This window comes from Lepidochelys olivacea (genome assembly GCF_965140295.1).
Source record: "Lepidochelys olivacea isolate rLepOli2 genome assembly, chromosome: 13".
NCBI lineage: Eukaryota > Metazoa > Chordata > Testudines > Cheloniidae > Lepidochelys > Lepidochelys olivacea.
In genome coordinates this window covers 30,173,996-30,200,917 of record NC_140423.1, presented here as the reverse complement: position 1 = coordinate 30,200,917, position 26,922 = coordinate 30,173,996, and the positions used below count along the sequence as shown (strand labels likewise).

Below are 26,922 nucleotides of genomic sequence, written 5' to 3'. Positions count from 1 at the left end.
AATGAGACCCTGAGGATGTGAACCATTTTGGTGAAAGTCAGATATTACACCCTTATTAGCTGATGCAGACATACCATTGGCTTAATCCCCCATCTCCTTCCCCTTACCAGGAAACAAAACTGCAGGTTTTCCCAGCTTAAATCTTCATCCATCTCTCTATATTGTATGCTGGCAGAGTAAAGAGACTATAGACGTCATAGTGTTTGAGATGGTGGCAAAGACCTGAGTATTGTTATACTGATGACCCAGTAGTCCAAAGTCTTGATCTTTCCAAGTGGCTTAATAGGAATGTCAGACAGAAGGGATTACAAAATGGTATGCTATGGAACCCGGCATTTGCAGGGCCAAGGGAAGAAGAGATTGCCGAGCACTACCCTTTTTAGAAGTTTCTGAGAAGAAGTAAACCCACTGAAAGATTCCTCAGTCCACTCCAGCAATATTTTGCAGGCAAGTCAGTCAGACCTTAGAGTCACAATGTTATCCAGAGCTGCTGATAAATCTATTAAAATCAGCTTGGGAACTTTACCTTTTACATCATCACTAGAAGATCATCCATATCAATAGAGATGTTTCCATAAACAAGCCTGAACCCAGAAGTTAGGCATCAAAATCTGTATAATCAGTACTGGAGGTAGCTCATCACTATCTTTTCAATTACCTTCTCTTAAAAGGGGAGATTCAAGGCAAGACAAAACTGTGTGTTAATCAAATATGGTGTCTTGAGCAAGGTCCTAAGCACTCTTTATTTAAATGTTATTGGTATGTTGCTATCCCTAATGGAGGCATTAGGAATCTTTGACAATAATGGGCCTGTTGTCTTTTCCATTGCTTTCATCATCCATGAAGGACACAGGGCCCTTTCCATACATGATGTGATTTGCTTGGGGTTACAACCAAAACCTCAGCAAGAGAAACCATCTGAGAGCCACCCAGTACAGGTGAAGGAGTACTTGTGGCACCTTAAAGACTAACCAATTTATTTGAGCATAAGCTTTCGTGAGCTACAGCTCACTTCATCGGATGCATACTGTGGAAAGTTTAGAAGATCTTATTATATACACACAAAGCATAAAAAAATACCTCCTCCCACCCTACTCTCCTGCTGGTAGTAGCTTATCTAAAGTGACCACTCTCCTTACAATGTGTATGATAATCAAGGTGGGCCATTTCCAACACAAATCCAGGTTTTCTCACCCTCCCCCCCCCAACACACACACACACACACACACACAAACTCACTCTCCTGCTGGTAATAGCTTATCCAAAGTGACCACTCTCCTTACATTGTGTATGATAATCAAGATGGGCCATTTCCAGCACAAATCCAGGGTTTAACAAGAACGTCTGGGGGGGGGGGAGGGAGGAAAAAACAAGGGGAAATAAGCTACCTTGCATAATGACTAAGCCACTCCCAGTCTCTATTCAAGCCTAAGTTAATTGTATCCAATTTGCAAATGAATTCCAATTCAGCAGTTTCTCGCTGGAGTCTGGATTTGAAGTTTTTTTGTTGTAAAATAGCGACTTTCATGTCTGTAATCGCGTGACCAGAGTGATTGAAGTGTTCTCCGACTGGTTTATGAATGTTATAATTCTTGACATCTGATTTGTGTCCATTTACTCTTTTACGTAGAGACTGTCCAGTTTGACCAATGTACATGGCAGAGGGGTATTGCTGGCACATGATGGCATATATCACATTGGTGGATGTGCAGGTGAACGAGCCTCTGATAGTGTGGCTGATGTTATTAGGCCCTGTGATGGTGTCCCCTGAATAGATATGTGGGCACAGTTGGCAACGGGCTTTGCTGCAAGGATAGTTTCCTGGGTTAGTGGTTCTGTTGTGTGGTATAATCACCAGCAACCACATCCCCACCCACCCACCCCCCCCGCCCCCAGACGTTCTTGTTAAACCCTGGATTTGTGCTGGAAACGGCCCACCTTGATTATCATACACAATGTAAGGAGAGTGGTCACTTTGGATAAGCTATTGCCAGCAGGAGAGTGAGTTTGTGTGTGTGTGTGTGTTGGGGGGGGGGGTGAGAAAACCTGGATTTGTGTTGGAAATGGCCCACCTTGATTATCATACACATTGTAAGGAGAGTGATCACTTTAGATAAGCTATTACCAGCAGGAGAGTGGGGTGGGAGGAGGTATTTTTTCATGCTTTGTGTGTATATAATAAGATCTTCTAAACTTTCCACAGTATGCATCCGATGAAGTGAGCTGTAGCTCACGAAAGCTTATGCTCAAATTAATTGGTTAGTCTCTAAGGTGCCACAAGTACTCCTTTTCTTTTTGCGAATACAGACTAACATGGCTGTTACTCTGAAACCAGGACAGGTGGCATATTTTATCTCCCACTCTTGTACTGTTCCTATTGAAGTGGTCAGCTCTGACTGAATTCCAGTTTATATTATCTGATGTGTACGTTGACTACTATACATGTGAGAAACACTTGATTTTACATTGCTGAGACAATCTGGGTTAATCAGATTGCCCAGAATTCAGAATGCTTCCTCTGATTTGGATTTTGCAGAAGTTAAGGCTGAGAAGACAACTTTCATCACCTCAATAATAGTATCGGCATAAAAATGCCATAATTCTTGACCAAGCAATTGGATTTGGGGGTGAATCTTCTGTTAGTCCTCCAGGCTTCTCCCTTGCTGCTTCATGTTTCTCTAGCTCTGTATACCACAGTAACGTGCGAGGACAATGCATGGGGCATCATGGTGTCATTGTCTGTCAGATAGTCGTGGACAGTAGTGCAGCTAAGTTGCACTAGACCAGTGGTTCTCAAACTTTTGTACTGGTGACCCCTTTCACATAGCAAGACTCTGAGTGTGACCCCCTCTTATAAATTAAAAACACTTTTAAATATATTTAACACCATTATAAATGCCGGAGGCAAAGCGGGGTTTAGGATGGAGGCTGACAGCTCACGACCCCCCGTGTAATAACCTCACGACCCCCTGAGGGGTCACAACGCCCAGTTTGAGAACCCCTGCACTAGACTGTCAAGTTGGTCCTGTGGCCGAGCTGGAAATCTGTGTTTTGGAAATACAAAGGGCCCATGATTTTCCAAGGGCGACCCATAGAAACTTCTCCACCTGACTGAAGCATGGAAAAGCTCTCCGAGAAGGAGATGATTGGACTGACAAAGATGTATTTTAAACAAATCCTGTTATCGGTCCCATTCATAAAATGATGAAACTAGAGGTGTTAGTTGAGCTGAGCTGGACTACAATCCCGTAAACAAGATGCATCATTACTATACATTCTGAAGATACTGACAGTAAGTCTTGGCAATTGCAATGTCAGACTTGGCAAACGGTTAGCCTTGAGTAGGAATTTTAGTGAGTAAATGGGGTGACCTGTGCACAATCAGATGCCCAAATGCACTTTATTTTGGGACTCGCAAGTGTGTCCACCTAGTCTGAACTAGCTTTTCAAGTTCACTTTTAGAGTTCCATAGGGCTAGAAACAAATGCTTTATAACCACTTGAAATCTAGGAATTCAAGCTTTCAAGAGGCATAAAGCCATTCTTTTTAACTTTAGTAGTTTGTGGGATACCTGCTTCTAAAACCACTTAGGAATTAAATGGAGGAGAGACCAGATGTGCTGAGCAAGATGTGATTTTAGGGGCCTATAACATAGGTCTTGTCTACACTACACTGGCAGAGCTACAGCTCCGCAGTAGAGCCACTGTAGTGCCGTAGCACAGATGTTTGCTGAAGCCACAGAAGGGATTTCTCTGTTGCTGTAGTTAATCCACCACCTTGAGAGATGTTAGCTAGGTTGATGGAAGAATTCTTCTCTTGATCTAGTGGTGTCTATACCAGGGTTTAGGCTGGCTTAACTGCATGTTTTGGGTGTGAATTTTTCATGCCTGGGAGCCATGTCGCTATGTCCACCTAATATTTAGGGGTAGACTTGGCCCTATGTTCTTCCAAGGCTAGAAACACTCTGGCAGAAAGTGAGAAAATTTCTCTAAGCATTGGTCTTGCAGCTAGGACATAAGAACATACGAACAGTGTCCTGTCTACCGACAGTGGCCAATGCCAGGTGCCCCAGAGGGAGTGAACCTAACAGGTAATGATCAAGTGATCTCTCTCCTGCCATCCCTCTCCACCCTCTGACAAACAGAGGCTAGGGACATCATTCCTTACCCATCCTGGCTAATAGCCATTAATGGACTTAACCTCCATGAATGTATCCAGTTCTCTTTTAAACCCTGTTGTAGTCCTAGCCTTCACAACCTCCTCAGGCAAGGAGTTCCACAGGTTGACTGTGCACTGTGTGAAGAATAACTTCCTTTTATTTGTTTTAAATCTGCTGCCCATTAATTTCATTTGGTGGCCCCTAGTTCTTATATTACGGGAACAAGTAAATAACTTTTCCTTATTCACTTTCTCCACACCACTCATGATTTTATATACCTCTATCATCCCCCCCTTAGTCTCCTCTTTTCCAAGCTGAAAAGTCCTAGCCTCTTTAATCTCTCCTCATATGGGACCTGTTTCAAACCCCTAATCATTTTAGTTGCCCTTTTCTGAACCTTTTCTAATGCCAGTATATCATTTTTGAAATGAGGGGACCACATCTGTACGCAGTATTCAAGACGTAGACGTACCATGAATTTACATGAGGGCAATAAGATATTCTCTGTCTTTTTCTCTGTCCCTTTTTAAATGACTGCAGATCAGCTGCAAGCTCAGGCATCAGTGATCTTCCTGCGGAGCCTCCCTCCTGGGTATGTCTTCCCGGGAGCAAGAGCCAGTTGTGTCTTAGCCAAGACCCTCATCCTTATCTCAAGATGATGCCATGCTGCCTTGTTCGTCTTCCCCTTCTATTCTGGAGGTCTTTAAGATGTATCAGGACCTTTTATACCAGGTAGCTGCATCCCTGGGCGTCCAGGTGGAGTTTCTCCAAGAGAACATATACAAACTGGTGGGCATTTTACAGCCTGCCATCCCTGGGAGAGTGGCTCTCCTGATCAATGATATGCACCTCGTGCCGGTGAGAGCCCTGTGGAGTACATTGGTCTTGATACCACTAGGGGCTAAGCACGTGGAAAAGCACTACTTTGTTCCCAGGCAGGGATTTGAGGGGTTCTGTTCACACCTGACCCCAAATTCCCTGACCATAATGGCAGTAAATGACAGGGCCAGGGTAGGTTGAAGTCTGCCCCCAAGGACAGAGACTCCAAGCGATTGGATATTCTGGGCAGAAAGATCTATATCTCATCATTCCTACAGATGAGGATCGCAAATCAAGCTTTGCTGTCCAAGTATGATTTCCTCAATTGGTCAGCCGTGTCTAGATTCAAGAACCAGTTGCCCAAGGCCTTGCATGAGGAGTTTCCGGTATTTTTTGAAGAATGCTTATTGGTGGCACACAACACATGCCAATAATTACTAGGAGGCCCCCTTGAGCTGGTTGAGGCCCTAAGCAATTGCTTAAACTGCTTATTCTGAGCACCAGCTCTGGTTCTTGGACAAGACTGATGACACTTTGCATTCCTTTAAGGATTCTGGGGCTACCTTGAGTTCCTTGGGAGGGTGCATGCCATCTGCACAAAGATGCCACTATCGGGCACAGCAGCAGCAACAATATCGCCCACAGCATTTCTTCACACAGCCTTTCCCCCTGAAACAGCAGGATTACCATAGAAAGAGGGATAGATCCCACAAGAGGAATCGGTCAGGCTCTGGCTTTGGACAGTCCACACGCCTTCCCTCAGTGCTAGCTAATCACCCATTTTAACTCCTTAGTCCAGAGCACTGATTCAGTCAATACTCCACCCTCTTTGTCTCTTTAGGGACTGGTTGCCCTGCTTCTGCAGTGCTTGGGACTCAGTTGTCTCCCAACAGCTGGGTCCTAGACGCTGTCAGATCAGACTATGTACCCCACCCCCAAATCCATCTTCAGGGACCCCTCTCACAAGACTCTGCTCATCAAGCAGATCAGCTTTCTGTTGACATTGGGAGTGGTGGAGGAAGTTCCCCTGGAGCACCAGGGCCACAGCGTTTACTTCCAGTACTTCCTGATACCGAAATCCAAGGATGAATGAGACCCATTCTCAACTTTCACAGCCTCAACAAGTGAATCAGTGTGGAAGAAAACTCAGTCTTCACTCTTAGGTTGTTTGCAACAAGTCAGAGACAATTTTATTCATGCAATTGCAGGGAAGACAGCAATTGGACAGAGTGTCTGTCCTTATGCAAATCTTCAAAATACAAAACAATATAAAGCAGTATTTATACCTTTTCATTATATAAAGCTGTGCCTTGTTTATGCATTTTTCTTTCTGATATCTTATTTGTTTTCAACATTTCCTGCTAACAATTACATTCCATTGTTATCTCAAGGCAAAGTTAAAAACAGCTTTGCTTGCAGTTTCCCATACGCTTCACCAGTCCTGCCTCTACAAATCTTTCGTTATTATGGTTCTGTGTTAGCCTGACTGTTGCTCTGTCTCTAACAAACTAAGATGGCTGCACTCAAATCCTCTTTTTCCCCTCTTCCTACTTCCACAGCAGATACATGAGATTTTGGATGCTCACTCTCAGCTAAACTCTTCACATGGTCTCAGAATGGCTGATTTGTTACTCTGGAACTTACATTCATGTGGCGATTCGACTGATACAGAGGAAATTTCTGCATTGTGTGGTAGGAGACTGCCACTTTCATTACACTATTGACCCATTCGGCCTCGCTTCTGCCCCCTGAGTCTTCACCAAATGCATTGTGGTGTCATGGCTTCTCTCAGGAGGAAGGGAATCCACATCCTCCTGTACCTCGATGACTGGTTGCTGAAGGGTGGCTCCAGAGAGGAGGTTCTCACCCATGTCAACACCACATTGCATTTGCTTGACCGTCCGTGACTGACTTTAAACACCACAAAGACAATCACAGTTCCCACTCAAAAAAAAAAAAAAAAATTGAGTTAATTAGACCCTGTTAGTTTCCACGAGGTAAAGGGTGTTCCTGCTGGCCTACCGCTTCCAAGCAATTCAACAGCTCTGCCTCAGTCTATAATCTTGGCCTTCCACGACTGTCTGTGTGTGTCTGAGCATGTTGAGTCATGTGCCCGCTTACATGCAACTCATCCAGTTGGGTAAGCTGTGCCTTCACCCTCTTCAGATGTACCTAAGGATGGTCTGCTACCCTGCCTTGCGTTCTCTGAACAGATTGATTTGCCTTTCTCCACCAGTCCCAGATTTCTTGTGCTCTTGGGAGTCACTACACAGTGTGTGCCAAGGAGTCCCTTTCACTTGGCCCTCTCAGACCAAGTCATTGGTTACCAACGCTTCCCTTCTGAATTGGGGAGTACATCTGGATTAATTGAGGGTGCAGTGCCAGTGGTTGGAACAGGAAGCCTTACTCCATGTCCAATATCTTCATAAATGATCTGGAGGATGGTGTGGATTGCACTCTCAGCAAATTTGCGGATGATACTAAACTGGGAGGAGTGGTAGATACGCTGGAGGGGAGGGATAGGATACAGAAGGACCTAGACAAACTGGAGGATTGGGCCAAAAGAAATCTGATGAGGTTCAATAAGGATAAGTGCAGGGTCCTGCACTTAGGACGGAAGAACCCAATGCACAGCTACAGACTAGGGACCGAATGGCTAGGCAGCAGTTCTGCGGAAAAGGACCTAGGGGTGACAGTGGACAAGAAGCTGGATATGAGTCAGCAGTGTGCCCTTGTTGCCAAGAAGGCCAATGGCATTTTGGGATGTATAAGTAGGGGCATAGCGAGCAGATCGAGGGACGTGATCGTTCCCCTCTATTCGACATTGGTGAGGCCTCATCTGGAGTACTGTGTCCAGTTTTGGGCCCCACACTACAAGAAGGATGTGGATAAATTGGAGAGAGTCCAGCGAAGGGCAACAAAAATGATTAGGGGTCTAGAACACATGACTTATGAGGAGAGGCTGAGGGAGCTGGGATTGTTTAGCCTGCAGAAGAGAAGAATGAGGGGGGATTTGATAGCTGCTTTCAACTACCTGAAAGGGGGTTCCAAAGAGGATGGCTCTAGACTGTTCTCAATGGTAGCAGATGACAGAACGAGGAGTAATGGTCTCAAGTTGCAGTGGGGGAGGTTTAGATTGGATATTAGGAAAAACTTTTTCACTAAGAGGGTGGTGAAATACTGGAATGCGTTACCTAGGGAGGTGGTAGAATCTCCTTCCTTAGAGGTTTTTAAGGTCAGGCTTGACAAAGCCCTGGCTGGGATGATTTAACTGGGAATTGGTCCTGCTTCGAGCAGGGGGTTGGACTAGATGACCTTCTGGGGTCCCTTCCAACCCTGATATTCTATGATTCTATGTCAATTTGTTGGAACTTTGGGCCATCCACAATGCATGTCTTGTCTTCTGGGACTGCATCAGACACTCAATGGTTCACATGCTCACTGACAATACCACCGCGATGTACTGTGTAAACAAACAAGGGGAAGCACATTCCAGGTTACTCTGCCTGGAGGCGATCAACCTGTGGCAATTTTGCATTGAAGACATCACTCCAGTAGCAGTCCGCTTGCAGGGGGTGCATAGGAGTCTCACAGACCATCTCAGCAGGCTTTTCTTCCTGAGTCACAAGTGGTCCATGAAGGAGACTGTCCTCCAGGTTGTCATTGGAACAGGGGATATCCTCGCGATTGACCTGTTTGTGATGAGGGAAAACAGAAAGTGTCGACTATTCTGTTCTTGAGGGGGCCTCAGCCTGGGCTCCCTCTCTGACGCCTTCCACTGCAGCTGGCAGTCAACTCTTTTGTATGCCGTTCCACCTATTCTGATCATTCCTCATGTCATCCACAAACTCAAGGCAGATTGGGCCAAGCGTCCTCATTGCTCCTGCATGGCAGAGACAGTCCTGGTTCTCAGATCTCCTTGCTCTGTCAATTCAGCCTCCCATACTGCTTCCTTTCCATCCCAACCTGCTCACTTAGCACCATGGCTGCACCCTGCATCCTGCTATACTGAATGAAGAGAAAGAGCAATGCTCAGAGGCTGTCCAACAAGTCCTGCTCAACAGTAGGAAGTCCTCCACTAGGATGGCATACTTAAAGGGAAGAGGTTCTCGATGTGGTCCTTGGCCTGCAGGACCCAACTGACAGGGGCTTCCATCCAGGGCATCTGTGAGTACCTGTTATATCGTCAGAAATCCGGCCTTGCCCTCAGTTCGCTAAGTACATTTGGCAGCAGTATCAGCATTTTTTTTTCCAATGCCATGGTGATGAGATTTCTGAAAGGGCTTCTCCGCTTACATCCTCGGATCCAAGTACTGGTTCCTCTTTGGGACCTAACTATGGTTCTGATTGTTCTAATGGGCTCTCCATTTGAACCCCTTGCGTCTTGTCCACTGCCCCTCCTGTCTCAGCAAACTGTGTTCCTGATAGCTTTCACTTCTGCAAGAAGGGTGTGAGTTACAGGCCCTTATGGCTGAGCCACCTTACACTCAGTTCTCCAAGGATGAGGTGGTGCTGCGACCACACCTAAAGTTTTTGTCCAAGGTGGTCTCTGTTTCTTCTGAATTAGGCAGTGCAGTTACCCATGTTTTTCCATAAGCCACACGCTTCCCTGGAGAAACAGCGTCTCCATACCCTGGATGTCAGGTCATATCTAGCCTTTTACCTGGACAGGACTAAGCCATTTGTGCTTCATCTCGCCTGTTCGTGTCATATGCAGACTGCATGAAGGGGCAAGCAGTCTCTGCACAGACCATCTCTAGATGGATAACGTCCTGTATCAAGACTATGTATGAGATAGCTTTGACTATGCCTCCTCAGTGGATACAGGCTCACTCCACGAGGGTGCAAGCAACATCGATAGCATGCCTCAGTGACGTGTCCTCACTGGACTTTTGGAAAGTGGCCACAAGGTCATGTACAATTATGGACTATTATGCTATTACCGCATCTTCCTGAGCAGATGCAGGCCTCAGAAGAACGGTCCTGTGATCTCTATTCCAGTAAACTCTTGAGCCCTGCCTACAGATTGTGGTACTGCTTATGAGTCACCTAACTGGAATACACATCTGCATCTATTCGAAGAAGAAGAAACAGTTACTTACCGTAACTCTGGTTCTTCAAGGTATGATGAGAACATGTATTCCATGACCCACCCTCTGTACCCTCTGCATTGGAGTCGCCTCTCATGGGATTTCATTATGAAGGGACTGAGTGGTGTGACGGTGGCGCCACCTCATATAGCCAGGGGAGGAGCCATAAGACACAAGCACTGCCCCTCTACAGGTACTGCTAGCAAAAACCTCTGGCTTCAATGCACTGGGAGTGCACACACCTAACTAGAGTACATGTCCGCATCACGTTTCGGAGAACCACAGCTGCAGTAAGTAACTGTTTTCTTAAAGGGACCGTCAGCTCTAGGTTATTGTAAATGTGTCAATTTCAGAATATTTGTTTCTGATAGATTACACTTTCTAATTAAACAGTAGGTCTTGGGGTTTATTCTGAAATTGATTTTAAAATATAGTGCTTTCTCTTTCTCAAAGGGGTGCTTTCTCTCCCCTTTGGCGCTTGATAGAGAAACTGATAACAGGGGAAACAGTGAAACTGACTGTGCACAAAATAAACTGGAAAAAAAATAAGCAAGATGTTGCTAGCTTTCAGTTATAGAACTATTTAATGTTTCTTATAAATTTTGTACCAACAATGCTTTTAGACGGAAGTGTGATCTTTCACGTTTACAGTGTCCCTCCCTTTAAGTGTTTTCAAGAGTATGATAAAGTTGTTCCTTTATGAATGCACTGCCAGGGAAACAAGGATTCCTTGGACATCAAACACTGCAGAACAATCTTAACGTTAACTGTTTCTGTGAATTATGATTATATTTGCAATTCAACTGTGCAGCTTGGCTGCAAAATAATGTTCCTATATATGTCTTCAGGTATTGCAAACAACACTGGAGGGATTACCTTGATTCCCGTTTCAGTGAATTTATCTCAGCAGTCTAAAGTGGAGAGTCATGGACAAGTACCTCTCACTGCTCAAGCTTTAACTGGTGCATCTCCAAACCATTCCCGTATGAATCAAGCACAGGAAGCACATCAGTCGACAGGAAGCAAACCAAAGAAAACTGGCTCCATGGCACTGTTTTACAGAAAGGTAAATATCTTGGCTAAGAGTTGCTTTGTATTAAATGTTTTTCTCTATTTTAGAGAGACAAGGTGGGTGAGGTAATCTTTTTATTGACCAAGTGCTCTGTTTTGTTAATGCTTGATTATATTTAAATTTGTCTGTCTCTCAGCAAACTGTTCCATTATACTCCTGTGTTATTCAGTTACTTTTCCTCTGGCACTAATAAAGGCACCTGTGCCAGAAAATGCTTTAAAATCCTATTACTAAAAAATTGCTTTTCAGATCCACTAATTTGGGCCAGATGTGTTGTTCTCTAATCTCCTTGGTTGACAGGCAGCATCTCCAATAGCTAGCCACAAATTGTTAGTGCTTTCTGGTTCTTTATTCCTGCTCTTGTTTTCTCCCAGCTCTGCTGAGGGTGCAGATAGCTGTACTAGCTCCAACTCCTTAGTGCTTTGCCAGAAATTCTCAGAGAGAGGAGATAACGCACATAGACCCTGTAGGCTGGGGTAAGGCCTCAAATGAGGGTGTTTTCTCTTCTAAATCTCTCTGAGCTCTTTCTTTTCTAACGGGTTTTGAACTAGGACTTGGGAAACTTTCATCATCCCTCTCTTAGATGCATGGATTAGACATGCTGAAGGGAAGACTGTCTTCCTTTAATTGACTAGTGTTCAGACACGCTCAGCCCTGGTCTACACTAGGGCTTTAGGTCGAATTTAGCAGTGTTAAATCGATGTAAACCTGCACCCGTCCACACGATGAAGCTCTTTTTTTTCGACTTAAAGGGCTCTTAAAATCGATTTCCTTACTCTACCCCTGACAAGTGGATTAGCGCTTAAATCGGCCTTGCCGGGTCGAATTTGGGGTACTGTGGACACAATTCGACGGTATTGGCCTCCGGGAGCTATCCCAGAGTGCTCCATTGTGACCGCTCTGGACAGCACTCTCAACTCAGAGGCACTGGCCAGGTAGACAGGAAAAGAACCACGAACTTTTGAATCTCATTTCCGGAGACTGCGGGAACTGTGGGATAGCTACCCACAGTGCAATACTCCGGAAGTCGACGCTTGCCTCGGTACTGTGGAAGCACTCCGCCGAGTTAATGCACTTAGAGCATTTTCTGTGGGGACACACACACTCAAATATATAAAACCGATTTCTAAAAAACCGACTTCTATAAATTCGACCTAATTTCGTAGTGTAGACGTACCCTCAGACACACTCTTATTTCAGCTTCTCCTGTCTCTGAAAATTCCATTCTGTCATCTCTTCTATTGGAAGTAACATCTGTTTCCTGGACCCACTGACCCATCCAGAATTGGCTGCTTATGTGGGGCTTCACAAAGCTGTGTTGGATACTTAAGCCCTCTGGGACAATATTCAGAAAGAGGAATAACATGCTTGCTTACCAGAGGAAGGAAGGAATTTGAGGGATGAATAAGCATGAATAACTTATAGGAGTTTTGCTGCCTTTCTCTTGCATTTTCATTTTAGAGAGAGACAAGGTGAGGGAAGATTTCTTTATCCATAAACATGAGCAAACCCCCTGAGTATACCTGATTAGATCAGTCTTAATCTGCCTTCCAAAAACTTAAATCATAGTATCTGCACTATTTGTATGCTTCCCTGTTGGAGTTTTCTTGCTTCTTTATTTAATTGTATTCCTGGTGGCCATCGTTTCAGCTAGCAACACTAGCAGTGAGCGATTCATTCATTGGAGTGCTTTGTTACAGAGAGAGAAAATAAAACTTATTCTTAGAGATTCTGATTTCTCTTAAGATCTCACAGGCAGAATGGAGTTTGGTTCTCTGCTTTCAATCAAACAACTGCTATCCCCACCTCTTGTCTGAGGAGGGATGAGAATTAAGTTGGTCCAAATTAATGTCCAACCAACGTGCAAGCTTAATTTTCAATCATACAGTGGTTTTATGAATCTTTATCTGCTTTCACTGTGTGCTTGGAAAATTTTTGTAATAAGCAAAACTACTGTTCCCTGTTGCTAGGAAAGTTAAAATCCAGGCTTCTGATGAAACCCCATCTTTAAGGGAGTTTTGACCTTTTGGTTACAGGTTATGAACTCAAACCCTTGTGCACAAAAGGATATTCTTCTCTTCTGCCTGTCTTGTGGAACTTTTCAATAGAGCAGATCATTAAAAGGCTTCTTTTTTTACTTCCAGACATAAATGCCTATGTGTTCTTAGTTCTCATAGTGGGGGGAAAGAACTTCTACAGTTAATGAAAGACTGTTAATCATGTTGCACTTGTCAAGGTCATCTCGGGTTTTCATCTGAATGAGGTGTTTTTAAAAAGAAACCTGATAAATACTGTGTAGGTTAATCTCCTTGGGTGTAAGTAAAGTATATGACCTCTTCAAACTTCCTGCTCATCTGAGGGGTCCCAAGGTGTGTGGTCAGGTAGATGGAGTAGTTAGGTACAATGCTTGTCAAATTATACTGGCCAGATGGCTCAGACTTTGTATTTCTGAAGCCTGTAAGGCAGAGATGACAACTCAGTATTTGAGTACATTCTCCCATGCAGAACCCCTTGCAGAGATTGGTAAGATGGCAGCTTCGGTACATTTAGCATTTTTTATTAGAGTAGCTTTTAGTTGATGGATTCTCATTTTTAACCGCTCTCGAATTTGGTCTCTGTATGAAGGGATTGCTACATAGATCCTGTCAGTTCTGGGCTTATGAATTTGAACATGCAGAAAGTAGGGTTTTACCTGTAGATTTTTGAATTTCAAATATAGGAATGGAAGTTTTCTATTCTAGTTTCTGGTTGCTAAGAGACAAGAAAACTAGTGGAGTGGGAGCTAGACATCTCTTCTGTGTTGTGAAGGCAAATTGCTTCTGGTTAAGGAAATGGTATTTTGCTAAGTAGGATTCTGATTTGTTGTTTTCCTTGCTTTAACATTTTGAATGTTTGTGTTTGATGCTGTGGAGGATTTGTCTGGAACTAGAAAACAAAGAGCTGGAATTGGGATCCAAAAGGTGCTTAACTGACAGGTAGCAGCACTTATCTAGCTAGACAATCATGGAGTTGGAGTACATACAGTCCAACCATCTCAAATCGCTGTTTCTGAGATGCAGAAACATGCACAGGTAAAAAAAAAATTGCTTTCTGGAATTCTTCCCTTTAATTGCTAGCATGCTTTGTTGTTTTAAGACTCACAATTGTGATAAAACTAGATTTCAAGATTCAGTTGGCTTCACTCTCTGTTGTGCTGTTTTCCATCCCAGGTGTATCATTTGGCAAGTGTGCGCTTGCGTGATTTGTGCTTAAAACTGGATGTTTCCATTGAGTTGCGCAGGAAGATATGGACATGTTTTGAGTTCACATTAGTTCATTGCACTGATCTAATGAAAGACAGACATTTGGATCAGCTCCTCCTTTGTGCCTTTTACATTATGGCAAAGGTAACGTACAGATTTTAGGAAGTATTATATCTTAAGCTATTTCCAGGAAGTAAATAAAATAAACTGCAAATCTACTATCCAATTGTTTTACTTTTGATATCTTACTGGGGAGGGGAGGTGCTTCCAAGATGTTGATGAAGCCCTGAAGTCTTCTTTTCCTTTGCTTTACATATCCTCCCTCAAGGTCCTATATCAACAATCCTTTTGACTCAGGACTGGATGGTACTCCTTTTTTTGAGCCCCTTCACACTGTTCCGTTGTCAGCTAGAAAGGACATAGTTATAGTCTGTCTCCAGAAGGGATTGCCTCACATTGCTTATCTTTGGTGCTCTGCCTGCACCCCTGCTGGTCTATGAAGTGAGAAACGATGACTAGAAATAGTTTTGTGCATCTGTGTAGTTATGCAGAGCACTAACTAAAAGGCTGCTGGGGCTTGCACCTCCATGGAATAATTTGCTTTATATATCCACACTTCACTTTTTTCAGAAAAACAATTCTTCTAGCAATTGCATACACAGGATATTAAGGTTGAGGAACCTAGCTAAGAATCTATCTTAGCAATATAATGTTTTGCTAAGAAATAAAAAGGGATGTGCAAGCTTGTTCACATTATGTTTTGAGGTGCTATAAACAGCCCAACTTATCACACAAATGGGAGTTTTGTAATCTTACTTCTGACTGACGCAAACTCAGGGAAAAAACAAAACACAGAACTCAAACTAGGCAAAGTGCCAATTATTTGTATTACTGTAGCACCTGGGAGCCGTAGTATGAACCAGGACTCCATTGTGCTGAATGGGATGAGAATATTCAATTGATTTGCCCAATGAGCCCTTAATAGGAAAGACAAAATAAGAAGAGGTATTACCTGTAGAATGAAGCTGCTATGGAATACAATTACTTGTTTATACATTTAGTAATTGTAAGCAATCCTTAAATCTTAGTTTAGACACTGCTACAAGGTTTGCAGAAAAATACCACCATTGAATGATCTCTGTGTTCCCTTGTCTTACTGAGTAGGTGTGCCAGCTGCATGATTCCTGGCTTTCTCTGAAGTGTTGCCTCCAGTGCAATGAGACCGGACAGCCCAACTGCAGCAAGTGGACCTTGATACATTTTTTCTTGTAGTTCCACTGCAAAACTGTTGATCATTTGCTATTACAATTGGTGATTCATGTCATTTACCTTGAAACAGAGCTGACTGTGTGTGTCCTTGTAACCTTGCATCTTGTTCCAGAAAATAAGGAAGATACCTGTAACAAAGGATAAGAAATCCAATTTTCAAATATCACTAAAATTTTTACTTACCCACTAAGACTTAATAATTGTTCTCTTTTTCAATTCAGGGGTAGCTTCTGAAGGGGAAGGGGAAGAATTAATTTTTAAGCTTCAGCTTAAGGGAGCAGTAATTTTACAAGTGTAGATGAGCAGCAGGAATTGTTAACAAAAAACTGTTCTCATGTTGTCATATTCAGATGTCAGAATACTACATTTTTAAATGTATAAGTTCAAGCTATATATAATGCTCATGAAAAATGTACAGTATGGATTTGAAATCAAATGTACAAAGCATATTTCTGAAACATGCAACATCACAGCAAAACTACACAAATTGAGTTATACAAGAATAAAGCATGTTGGCATCAAACATGTTGATCTTTTTCTCTCCTGCTGAAGTAAGGCTAATTTCTTGTAGGATCTGCTTTCCCATCCTCCCCTATTTAGAAGTTGTATTGTGTATGGGCTGGAAAGTGAGGGCTTAGGGTGGGCTGGCTTCTGTTCCCACTACTGTGAAGCCCTACATAACCCCAAAGTCTTTCAACATGCTAAGAGTTCTTGAATGTGGCACAGTTTTCCCTTTCTCTGTAATGGAAAGGAAAGTTGGAGCAGGCTGTTCATTAAACTAAAGATCACCTTGTTGTAGGCTAGAAAAAATACATGAGTTATTCCTACTCTGATATATCATTTACTTTTCTTAGCTTCATTACTTTTTTCAGACTAAATGAGATCAAGAAAACTCCGGAAAATTTCCCTTTTAAACAAGCATAAGTACTCATATGCTGTAATATAACAATCATAGTTGCTATGTTTTGTCTTAAATAGTTCCTCTTGGGTTTTTTTTCTTTTCCAGGTTTCAGAGTAGCAGCCGTGTTAGTCTGTATTCGCAAAAAGAAAAGGAGTACTTGTGGCATCTTAGAGATTAACAAATTTATTTGAGCATAAGCTTATGCTCAAATAAATTTGTTAGTCTCTAAGGTGCCACAAGTACTCCTTTTCTTTTTTCTTTTCCAGGTGACCAAAGAGGAAAGAACTTTTCAGGACATAATGAAAAGCTACAGAAACCAGCCACAAGCAAACAGCAATGTGAGTAAATAACAGTGTCTTCCCTTTAGATAAATGTTTGATACAAGCTCTCTTTCAAGTAGGCTCATACTAATACTGGAGAATGAATGTTACACGCATTTAACCTGAGAACTGTGATTTAATCTAAGTTTGAGTTTCTTGTATTACTTGACAACTGCATTTTTCCCCATGTATTGCAGGTTTACAGGAGTGTTTTGCTGAAAAATAGTCCCAAAGAGGTCACATCAGAAAATACAAATTCAAACCAAGATGTGGAGATGACAGGTGGTGGTAAGTTTTAGAGTAGCAGCCGTGTTAGTCTGTATCCACAAAAAGAAAAGGAGTACTTGTGGCACCTTAGAGACTAACAAATTTATTTGAGCGTAGGCTTTTGTGAGCTACAGATCACTTCATCAGATGCATGCCATGGTGGTAAGTTCATAAAGTTAACCTGCTGTTTTTAAAATAACAGTCAAATGGATTTAAAAGAACTAATGTGTAGTATAAAATCCATTAGAATAGTTGCATCTAATTGCAAAGAGGAAAAATTAGCATTTCATTTTATCATAAGCTGATTAAAAAGCAACAGTACTGACATAAGGCGACAGACACTGATAGTCAGATGCTGTGTAGGCTAGGACATGGAAAATGCATTTCACAATTGGAACAAATAGGATAGAACTTCACAAATGCTTTAATTGCAAAAAGGTTGGTTGAACCGTAATTTTTTTAAATGAGCAACTGATGATGATTCTATATAAGTGCAGCTCTCTTGAGATAACACTTAATAAATGGAAAGAGAGTGAGTGATGGGATATTCTAAAGACTGATTAGAAACATCTTTTTAAAATGTCAGAAGGTAGATTGGTTTGATTCACTTCTTCGGGAAGGCTCAATGAGGAGCTCTTGCATTGAAATACTTACTGTCCTGACGTAGATAGGAGTCAGGATTGGCTTTAGTATGTCTGCTGTTTTGATTTTTGCGAAGAGTGTGGGTAAATGTCTATATTTTTTCTTAAAGCATTTTTCTTTCTCCAAAATCCAAGATAGATTTTTCAAAGCGATGCTATGTAAATTGGTTTCTGCTGCTACACAGTTGATCAAAATAAGGCATTAACTATTACAAACCATAAAAGTGATCAACAGAAGTCTAATTTATCCAGAAAAGTTATCCTTAGTTGGTCTATACCTCATATAATCATCTTGGGGTCTCTGTTATCTTGTCAGTGAGAGACATTGAACCACTGACCTCAGAGGACTCTCTCTCAACATCAGCTCAGCAAGCTAGAGTTACCTCATAGAAGTCCTAGGCTTTACATGACAGCAGCATACTACAGCTGTTGACCAGTAATTTCAAAGAGATCAATGTCTTGACATTAGCCCAGCAAGTTAGAGATGGGGTCTCTAACATTATTTAAATAAAAAGCGAGGTGATCTCGGTTCTCTTGCCCCTATGGTGGATTAATTTAAATCAAAATTATTTAAATCAGTAAACAGGAAATCTTTAAATAATCAATTTGAATCTTGTTTTGTATTTGTACTTTATAATTACTTTCCTAAAGAAAGGTTGATTCCCATTAAAACATGTTGATTTGCAACTAAATATAGCCTTTACTCTGTATTTGATGGTACTTTTTACTCACCAGGAGGATACGTTCTATTTATACACACTTACTTAAGCAGTTATTTAGCTTAATATACGTTCATTCAGATTCTTAAGTTTTACTTTTTTATTGTTAGAAAATGGTGAATGATGCATTTCTTTATTAGATTAGATTTTTTCGCTTGTCATGTGTGTCAAGTTGCATTTGGATAGAAACCGGAATTCAATTAAAGTGCACAAAACCAGCATTTTAAAAATGTTTTCTAAATAAATATAACCTACCTTAAAGTGTTGGACACATAAGAAGAAAAATATTTATCAAAACAGGTTTTGTATTTAAAGCTAACTGATATATTAAACAGAGGAAGTATTATCTATCGTTAGAATTGAACTGATTGCTTCTAGTTACCATGTCCTTCAAGATCTTAGAACTAGTAGATCACATCCTCTTATACCTCATTTATATTTATAGATTGGAAGAGGGAAACAAGCTTTCCTTCTTTTTTTCAACTCCCAATAAGTTTTTGAACTCTGAATGAACTAATCATTGAACTGAATTAGTTTGAATAAACAGAAATTAAGAAAATAGTTTCTCTGCACCTACAGGAGGCTACTGATCTGCAAAGCTCTGGTTCTAGGAGTTTAGCCAGTGACTTTCATCAGTTTAGGGCATTTGGCTTTCTTTAAAACCTTGGCAGCAAACATACTGCTTGAATATTATTATTTGAATTATTTTAATAGATTATAGGAAATTTGAGCTTTAATATAGGTTATCATAGTTTCAAATTTGATTTCAGATTGGTTTATTTTTAAAAAGAAAAATGTATTAAATCAATTTTATAAAAATTTTAAAGTCTTTTTTAATTTTTTTTTAAATACCGATTTTTATCCACCCCAGTCTTCCTCCAATATCAGAACAGCAAACTTGAATTGTTAACAGTAAGTTCAAATGCCCTTGTTCTGACATCAGCCAACCAAGAGGTTCTAAGCCAGGAGAGTTGTTTGATCTTTTAGCCAGTTTTCAAACCGTGTGACAGTATTTCTGTCCAAGTGCATGTGAACGAATTTTTCACTTAAATCACCACGTCAGTGCCTTTTATCTAATATCAGCATTAGTTAAATCTTAACCCCCTGTTGATGGGAAGAGAAGTCGTGACTTCCCAATTGTCACAAAGCAGGTTAGTGGTAGAGCGGGGAATGGAGCTTCTTTGTCCTGACTCTAGTTTTTGTACTCACTCCTGTTCCGGCATAAGGTGTCTTAGTATCAGACCCTAGGTTTATGTTTTATTAAGGTGCTTGGCTAACATCCAGTTACTTCCATGAAAAGAGTTTTTGTTAGCAAACAATTTAGAGAGTAACATGACTTCTATTAGGAGACTGTATTCAGCTGTGAACCAAGTTAATTTTGGAGTTAGCAAGTGATAGAACAGTTGCAGTAACCAAGCTTGCTGTGTAACTACCACGGTTTCCATTGAATGTTACGTTGTATACATAATGTACAATATTCCAGAATCATTTTTTTTTACAGAGGAGGCATGAGTCAAGTATTGAGCCTTACTCTGTCAGTTAATCCAGTATAAAAGTGCCTTTTAACTAAAGATTGGCAGTTAAATCAGGCTTCACAAATTGTATAGTCTGTCATGGGTTTTCATAAAACATGGTGTGTGCTACAGTAATTAAAGCAGATCTTTATCACAACCTTGCGATTCTGACCACCATAAAAAGAGTGATCTTGGTCAATGGTAGCTTTATTATTGCTGTCTCTGGACTGAAGCCTCAGCAATATACATGTGTGTCTAAGCAAGCCGGTCTTTCCTCTCTCATTCAGAAGAATTGTAACTCATTAAAAGAAGAAATAACATGTTCGTGGGAAAGGCAGTGTGGTCACTCCTTATATTTTAAGGTTCCATTTATAAATAGTTGATAAGGATTTGATAAATGGTGGATGGTGGGGGTTTTTTTTAAAAGAAAGTTTTTGTTGTAGCCTGTTACAGAGTACAACAAGTCAATAGGTTGTTCAACACCTTCTACTAATGTGCTTGTAATCATTTGTAATTCACACTACTCATATCTATAACAAACTTGTAACATCTGTTCTTCTTCAGGGAGTGTTCCCGTGGGTCCTCTGCTTTAGATGTCTATGCACTCTGCGCTTGTAATCAGAGATTTGTGGTAGCCATGACCAGTTGGGTCATTCACGCTCCGTCTCTGTCTTGCACTGTCCCTCAATTCCTTCTCTACCACCTTTGGCTTGAGTCGGAGCAATCAGCAGCACCCTCACTTACCTTTACATAAGATTAGCCTTTAGATAAGATAGTTTATAGTTGGTAGTATACTCAGTAGTTAGATAGTTTACCTTTTATACTTATTTTATTTATTTTATTTAAAAAAATTTTTTTTTGCTTTTCTACCCTTATTCCCCTCAGTAGGCAAATAAGTTTTGGCTCCCACAGAGTTACTGCTCCCTTCTTGTTTGAGATAGCCTCTCTCCGGCATGCCTGGATCACCGGGTTTCAAACGCTGCCTGACTTGCAGAGTGTCAGTCCCTGTCTCTGACGGACACACACAGTGTGTCCACTGTCTCAGCGACACACACACATTCCTCAAAAATGTCCACATCTAAGTTCCCTCTAAGCTGCATAGCCGGGTGACTGCCCAGCAAGCTATCAAGTACTGCGCGCTTCAGGTTTCTCACTACCATGCTGCTCCTGCCATCTGCCTTGGAGCTGCTCCCAGGAGCCTCCTGCTTGCTATGCAGAGCTGGGGGAAGGGGGGCGCTGATGTCAGGATGTCCCCCTTCCCCCGCTCCATACCCTATCTCTGCAGAGCGGGACAGTGTGATAGGGCTCAGGAATGGCACAGTGGGAGCTTGCTGGTTGCTGCTGCTGCTATGTCTGCTTTGAGTGCCGATCTACTTAAAAGGGCAACATACAGCAGCAAATCATAGGGCTAAAAAGAAACAGTAGCTCTCAGGATTTTAGTGAGGCTACACCATTTGGGCTGCTCTCATTAGAAATTCTGTACTTTAATTAAAACAATCCCTGAGTTTCTAGCTTTTTTCCATTGTGAATATAGAGTCATAGCACTGTAAATTGCTGTGTAAACACTAGAATGACAGTAACCTCCACAGAGCTGCCCCTGGTGGAGAAAGAGGGCTGGGTCTTCTGTAGAATAAGAAAAGGGGGAAAAAAGGGGGGGGGGGGCCTTTCAATGAAGAATGCAGCTTGGGAGATGTGTTCTCCCATGCTGGAGACATGTTGCCCAGATTGGGGCAATGGCCTGATTTCTCTATCAGCGCGCAGCAGGGTGGATAAAAATCAATTATTATTTTTTTTAAAAAAATTAAAAATGGATTTTTTCATAAAATGATTTTTGAGGAAAAAACCTATCCTCGGATAGTTTTAATTAAGATACATTGTAGCTCAAAGATATTTCCTCATGGAATAGGGATTATAAATTTTAATTCTATAGTATGAGACAATATATTCATGTAATGTTTAAGAATAAGTTTTGTAAATGAGTTCCAATAGTTCATAGATTAGGGACCCAATCTTATGGGGTCCAGGGGCTTCTGTATAGATTATTTAGGTTAATCTTTCTGTCTACCCAATGGGACTCAGTGCTCAGTCTAGAAGATACCATCAGAGATGCTTAGTTTTGCAGTTCTCAAACTGTGGATTTGTGTCTCCAGAGATAACATGCTTGTTAACAGCAAAAATGGTGGTTTTTTAAAAAAAAAGTTTAAAAAATATTTTTAAAATATTTCATTTAAAAAACTTGAATGTTTAACTGAATTACAACATGCATATGCTTGTTTTGTTAAAATATTATATGTTTGCTGTTGAAGAAAAAATCCAGAATACATAACGTTGTTGTTGTTTTAGTTAAATAAAACAATTCAAATGTCTGTCTGGTGATGTTCTCCTCTTAATTCAGCATGGCAAGAAAATCCTCCAAATATTAATGATTAACCTGTGGAATTGGAGATAGTTCACCTCCCAATGACTTCATAAATATCTGCTTCAGTTACCTTTGGTAAATTAAATAAGCAAACAATCATTCTTTTCTGATATAGCTATAAAACTAATCTGAAAAGTTTTCAAAATAAATCACTTTAAAAATGTATAGTGTGTACCTTCTAAAAATGAAACCTACATCTATATCTGAGTTGTAAAGAATATGTATTAAGGTTATAACAACCAACAAGAATGCACTTTTATGTAGAAATCCATGATTAAATTGAGTCTTCCTGACTAGTGATTTAAATCATGATTTAAATCAAATTGATTTATCAAATCCACCCTGGCACGCAGCTCCATGTCAGAGCTGTCAGCCAGGACACCACACTTTGGTATACAGATACTTTTAAGTTTTAGTCCCCTGACTATAACTCAGAATGGGAGAAAGCTGCTCCACTTCTCTCAGATCTCAAGGAGATGCTGTATATACACACTTCTTTCTCGATACCATCTTCCTGTGCCTTTGTGTACACACTAGCGCTTTAAGGAAAAGCACCATATAGCGTTAGAGTTAGCAATATTGATTGCCTGAAGGATGCCCCAGGGTAGCTGCAGTCCACTGGGGAGTCCTGCCAGGCTGTGAATGTACTTAAAGGGGCAACACATTTCTTGTTTTTCACATTCACCTCCCAGCACACACTTGTTGTTGTTACTTGATGCTTCCTGCAATGCACATATATTCTCTGTAATTTTATCCTTTCAAAGTGTTGTTATTTGAGTTTTTTGACTGTTCTATGCATTTCATAATTTGTATTTCTCTCTTATGCTTCAATTAAATTCTTTGAGTAGTGAGTTCTAAAATGCCTAACCTGTCGTGGCTGAAGTAATTATCCCTATTGTAACTTTTTAAAAATATAAATTATATTTAAGTTTTTTGTTTCTACTGGTGGCGCACATCCACACATTACCTGGATAATTTGGTGCACATAACAAAATTCCTTTTGCAAATGGATGGAAAAAATTAGAGGGAATATTGGTCCACATTGCCATAACCTCATGGCCAGAGCAAGAAAAGCTAGGGATCTCCAACTTAAACTCCTTATGATGGAGAAATCCCTCAGACTGGCCTTGGACCACAAGTCCAGGACACCTCCAGACCAACGTTCACCATTGACAGCCTCTGGCAGAGGTTCTACCCCTGCAGTGCCTATGAAAGAGCCTTTATCCAAGAAGGCTACCAAAAAGCGGTCCCAGACTTCACCACACCAGAAATCAGATAAGAAAAAGTGATCCCCAACTGCAAAGTCTATCTTGGTACCAAGCACGTTGGATTGCAAGACATCAGCATCTTCTGATACCGAGAGTTCCTGGAGAGCGAAAGACCCTGTGCGCACAAGCTTGAGCAAAGGCTCACAGAGCAAAGTGAAACCCTCCATCTGAGTACCCATGGAGCTGAAAAGACGCTTGGCACAGTGGCGCCACCTGTGGTACCTACGCAGCACAGTACAAGACCCTCGGCACCAACGGCTACAACTCACACTCCCATACCACTGGCAATGCTCACAGTGCTCATGGTTCCACACCAATTCCTGAGACATGGAGACCTATTGATCTACTCAACACTGGAATCTCCTCTCTTCAGTACTTATGGCACTCCATCTTGATCAGTACCAAGCCGCTTGACTACTCCAGCTAGGTCAGCTGTCCCTCTGTCTAGTGATAATGAAGACGAGGATGAAGGAGTGATATATACATCTCATCACTCCTCACCCAAACCTGGACCATCCCACGTACCAGACCATCACTCATCTGCAGACACATGTATTTGGTATGGGCACCATCCCCCATGCCATTCTCACCAAACTGGCCCTACTGGGATCCATGGGGAATGTACAGGGCTCAACATTGCAGGCCCCCTAGCCCATCAAGATTGAGAGCTCCATGATCTCTATCACCACCTATCCCAGCACCCTCAGAAACACAAAAGGATGTGACTGAGAAAATGGAGGACATATCTGACCAGAAAGCCTTGCCACCTGTGAACCTCTCATCTTTGTCACCAGATGAAACTATAAAGCCCCTCACCCCCGACCACAGGGGATGACTTCAAGGTATTTCAGGAACAGTTCAAAAGGGTGGCAGAGTCCTTGGACATTTCTCTAGAACAGGTACCTGAATCACAGCACAAACTACTAGACATACTTCAGTCATATCCCTCAATGAAGATAGCATTACCGATCAATGATGCCATTATGGAGCCTGCCAAAACCATCTGAGAAACATCAGGAACAGCACCCCCATCATGCAAAACATCAGACTATGTGCCATCTAAAGGAATTAAGTTCTTATTTACACACTCCACATCCAACTCACTAGTGGTGAAGGCTGTAAACGAGGGGAAAGCAACACCAGGCTAGAACAACCCCATGTGACAGAGATTGGAGAAGGTTAGACATCTTTGGCCGCAAGGCTTATTCATCTGCAACACTTCAGTTCTGCATAGCTAATTACGAGGCTCTACTGTCTAAATACACACACACACCATCTTTTCGAAAATGTCAGAATTTATTGATGGTTTACCTGAAGATTAAAAAAAAAAAAACAGTTAAATCTAATATCGCTGAAGGCCATCTAATTGCCAGCACAGCCCTGCAGGCCTCACTTGAGTCCGCAGAATGGCCGCACGATCCATTGCAACATCTGTGGTCATGCACTGTGCATCATGGCTTCATCTCTCTGGGTTCCCCAGGGAGGTTGAGTCAACAGTCGAGGACCTACCCTTCAAAGGCCCAGAATTATTTGTGGCCAAAACGGATGAGTCCCTCCACATCCTCAAGAGCAACATTAAAATCCCTGGGCATCTATACATTTGCAAATAAAAAGAAACAGGGCAGCTATACCCAGAGATTCTGATTGCTGCCATACGCACAAACATACAGGCAGTATGACCAACACTGCAAGCAAAGGCAAACCAGACATCAACAGAATCAAAACCAACCTTGGACATCCCAACAATCCACCACAAGACGCAATTTTGAAGGTGTGGTCAAGCACATGAAACAACTGCACATTCTAATGCTGGAAACAGATTATTTCCCAACCATTCAGATATTACTTGTCACTGTTTCACCGAGTCTGGCTCAATATTACTACAGACAGGTGAGTTTTGGAAATTATCCAAACTGGTTACTCCATCCCCTTTATCTCCATCCCACCTTCCCTCTCTGTTCCTCTTCAGGGACCCCTCTCATGAGTCACTGCTGCAACAGGAAGTAAACCATCTCCTTCATCTAGGCGCTGAGGAACCTGTACCAATGAAGCACAGAGGGAAAGGTTTCTATTCAAAATATTTTCTCACATAAAGACAGGCGGATGGAGACTCACATTGGATCTAAGGAAACTCAACAAATTTGTCAAAACCAGCATTTCAAAGTGGTGATACTAACAACCATAATTCCAGCGTTAGAAAAGTGGAACTGGTTCTCGGCCCTCGAACTGCAGGATGTGTATTTCCACATTACCATTCATCCATTACACAGAAGATTCCTGAGGTTCACCCTAGGGGAACAACACTTCTAATACAAAGTACTGCCCTTTGACTGGTTAACAACCCCAATGGTTTTCTCCAAAGTTTTGGTGGTGGTAGCAGTACACCTCTATAGACACGGAGTCTTGATCTTTCCATATTTGGATGATTGCTTCATAAGGGCATCAACATAACAAGAAGCAATAAGTGCCACACAGAGTACAATAACACTTTTCATGAGTTTAGGGTTACAAATAACGCACAAAAGCCCACATTGATTCATGTCCAGAAATTGGAATTCATAGGAGCTTGTTTAGATTGTTCATCAGCAATGCTTCATCACACTTGTCAATTTAATTTTGATGGTAAAGGACAGCTCACAAATATGTGCCAGAACGTATGTGCAACTACTGGGACAAGTGTCGGCAACGACATTTGTTGTCAAGCACACCAGACTTCACGTGAGATGCCTGCAGGCCTGGCTTCAAACAGTGTACATGCCACACAGGAATAGCCTAAGCAGATGTCTTATGATGCCACACAGGGTAAAAAAAGACTCCCTAAAATGGTGGACATAACCCAAGAACATCTGAACAGGAGTCCCATTTCTACAAAGGACTGCAACAATGACATTCACTACGGATGCCTCCCTAATAGTTTGGGGAGTGCATCTACTCAACAACACAATCCAAGGCCAGTGGTCCCCATCAGAGTCCAACATGCACATAAACTTGCTGGAGCTAAGGGTAGTCCGTAACGTATGCAACCACTTTCTACCTATAATCATAAACCAAGCCATCAGAATCCTCACAGACAATATAGTATGCACGATTTACATAAACGGCGGGGGGGAGGGGGTGGCACAGTTACACTCCCTATGGACAGAGGCAGTGCAGCTCTGGAATTGGTGCATCAGCAACAACATCAACATATCGGCATCCTATCTTCCGAGATGTCAAAACACA

At 41.8% G+C, this 26,922-nt stretch overlaps 1 protein-coding gene across 6 annotated transcripts in view; it reads left to right on the top strand.

The window, feature by feature from the left end:
- Positions 1-26,922, top strand: part of RBL1 (RB transcriptional corepressor like 1) — an 80,997-nt gene that overhangs the window by 46,926 nt on the left and 7,149 nt on the right. For 4 of the 6 annotated variants that reach the window (XM_084645911.1, XM_084645915.1, XM_084645916.1 and 1 more), the window contains 4 exons: positions 10,917-11,134; positions 14,350-14,526; positions 16,819-16,890; positions 17,070-17,160. In XM_084645911.1, coding sequence (XP_084502037.1) covers positions 10,917-11,134; positions 14,350-14,526; positions 16,819-16,890; positions 17,070-17,160 — 558 coding nt within the window. Of the gene's footprint in view, positions 1-10,916; positions 11,135-14,349; positions 14,527-16,818; positions 16,891-17,069; positions 17,161-20,577; positions 20,836-26,922 lie in introns of those variants that run through there. The other 2 variants (XM_084645914.1, XM_084645912.1) reach the window with 2 other exon arrangements.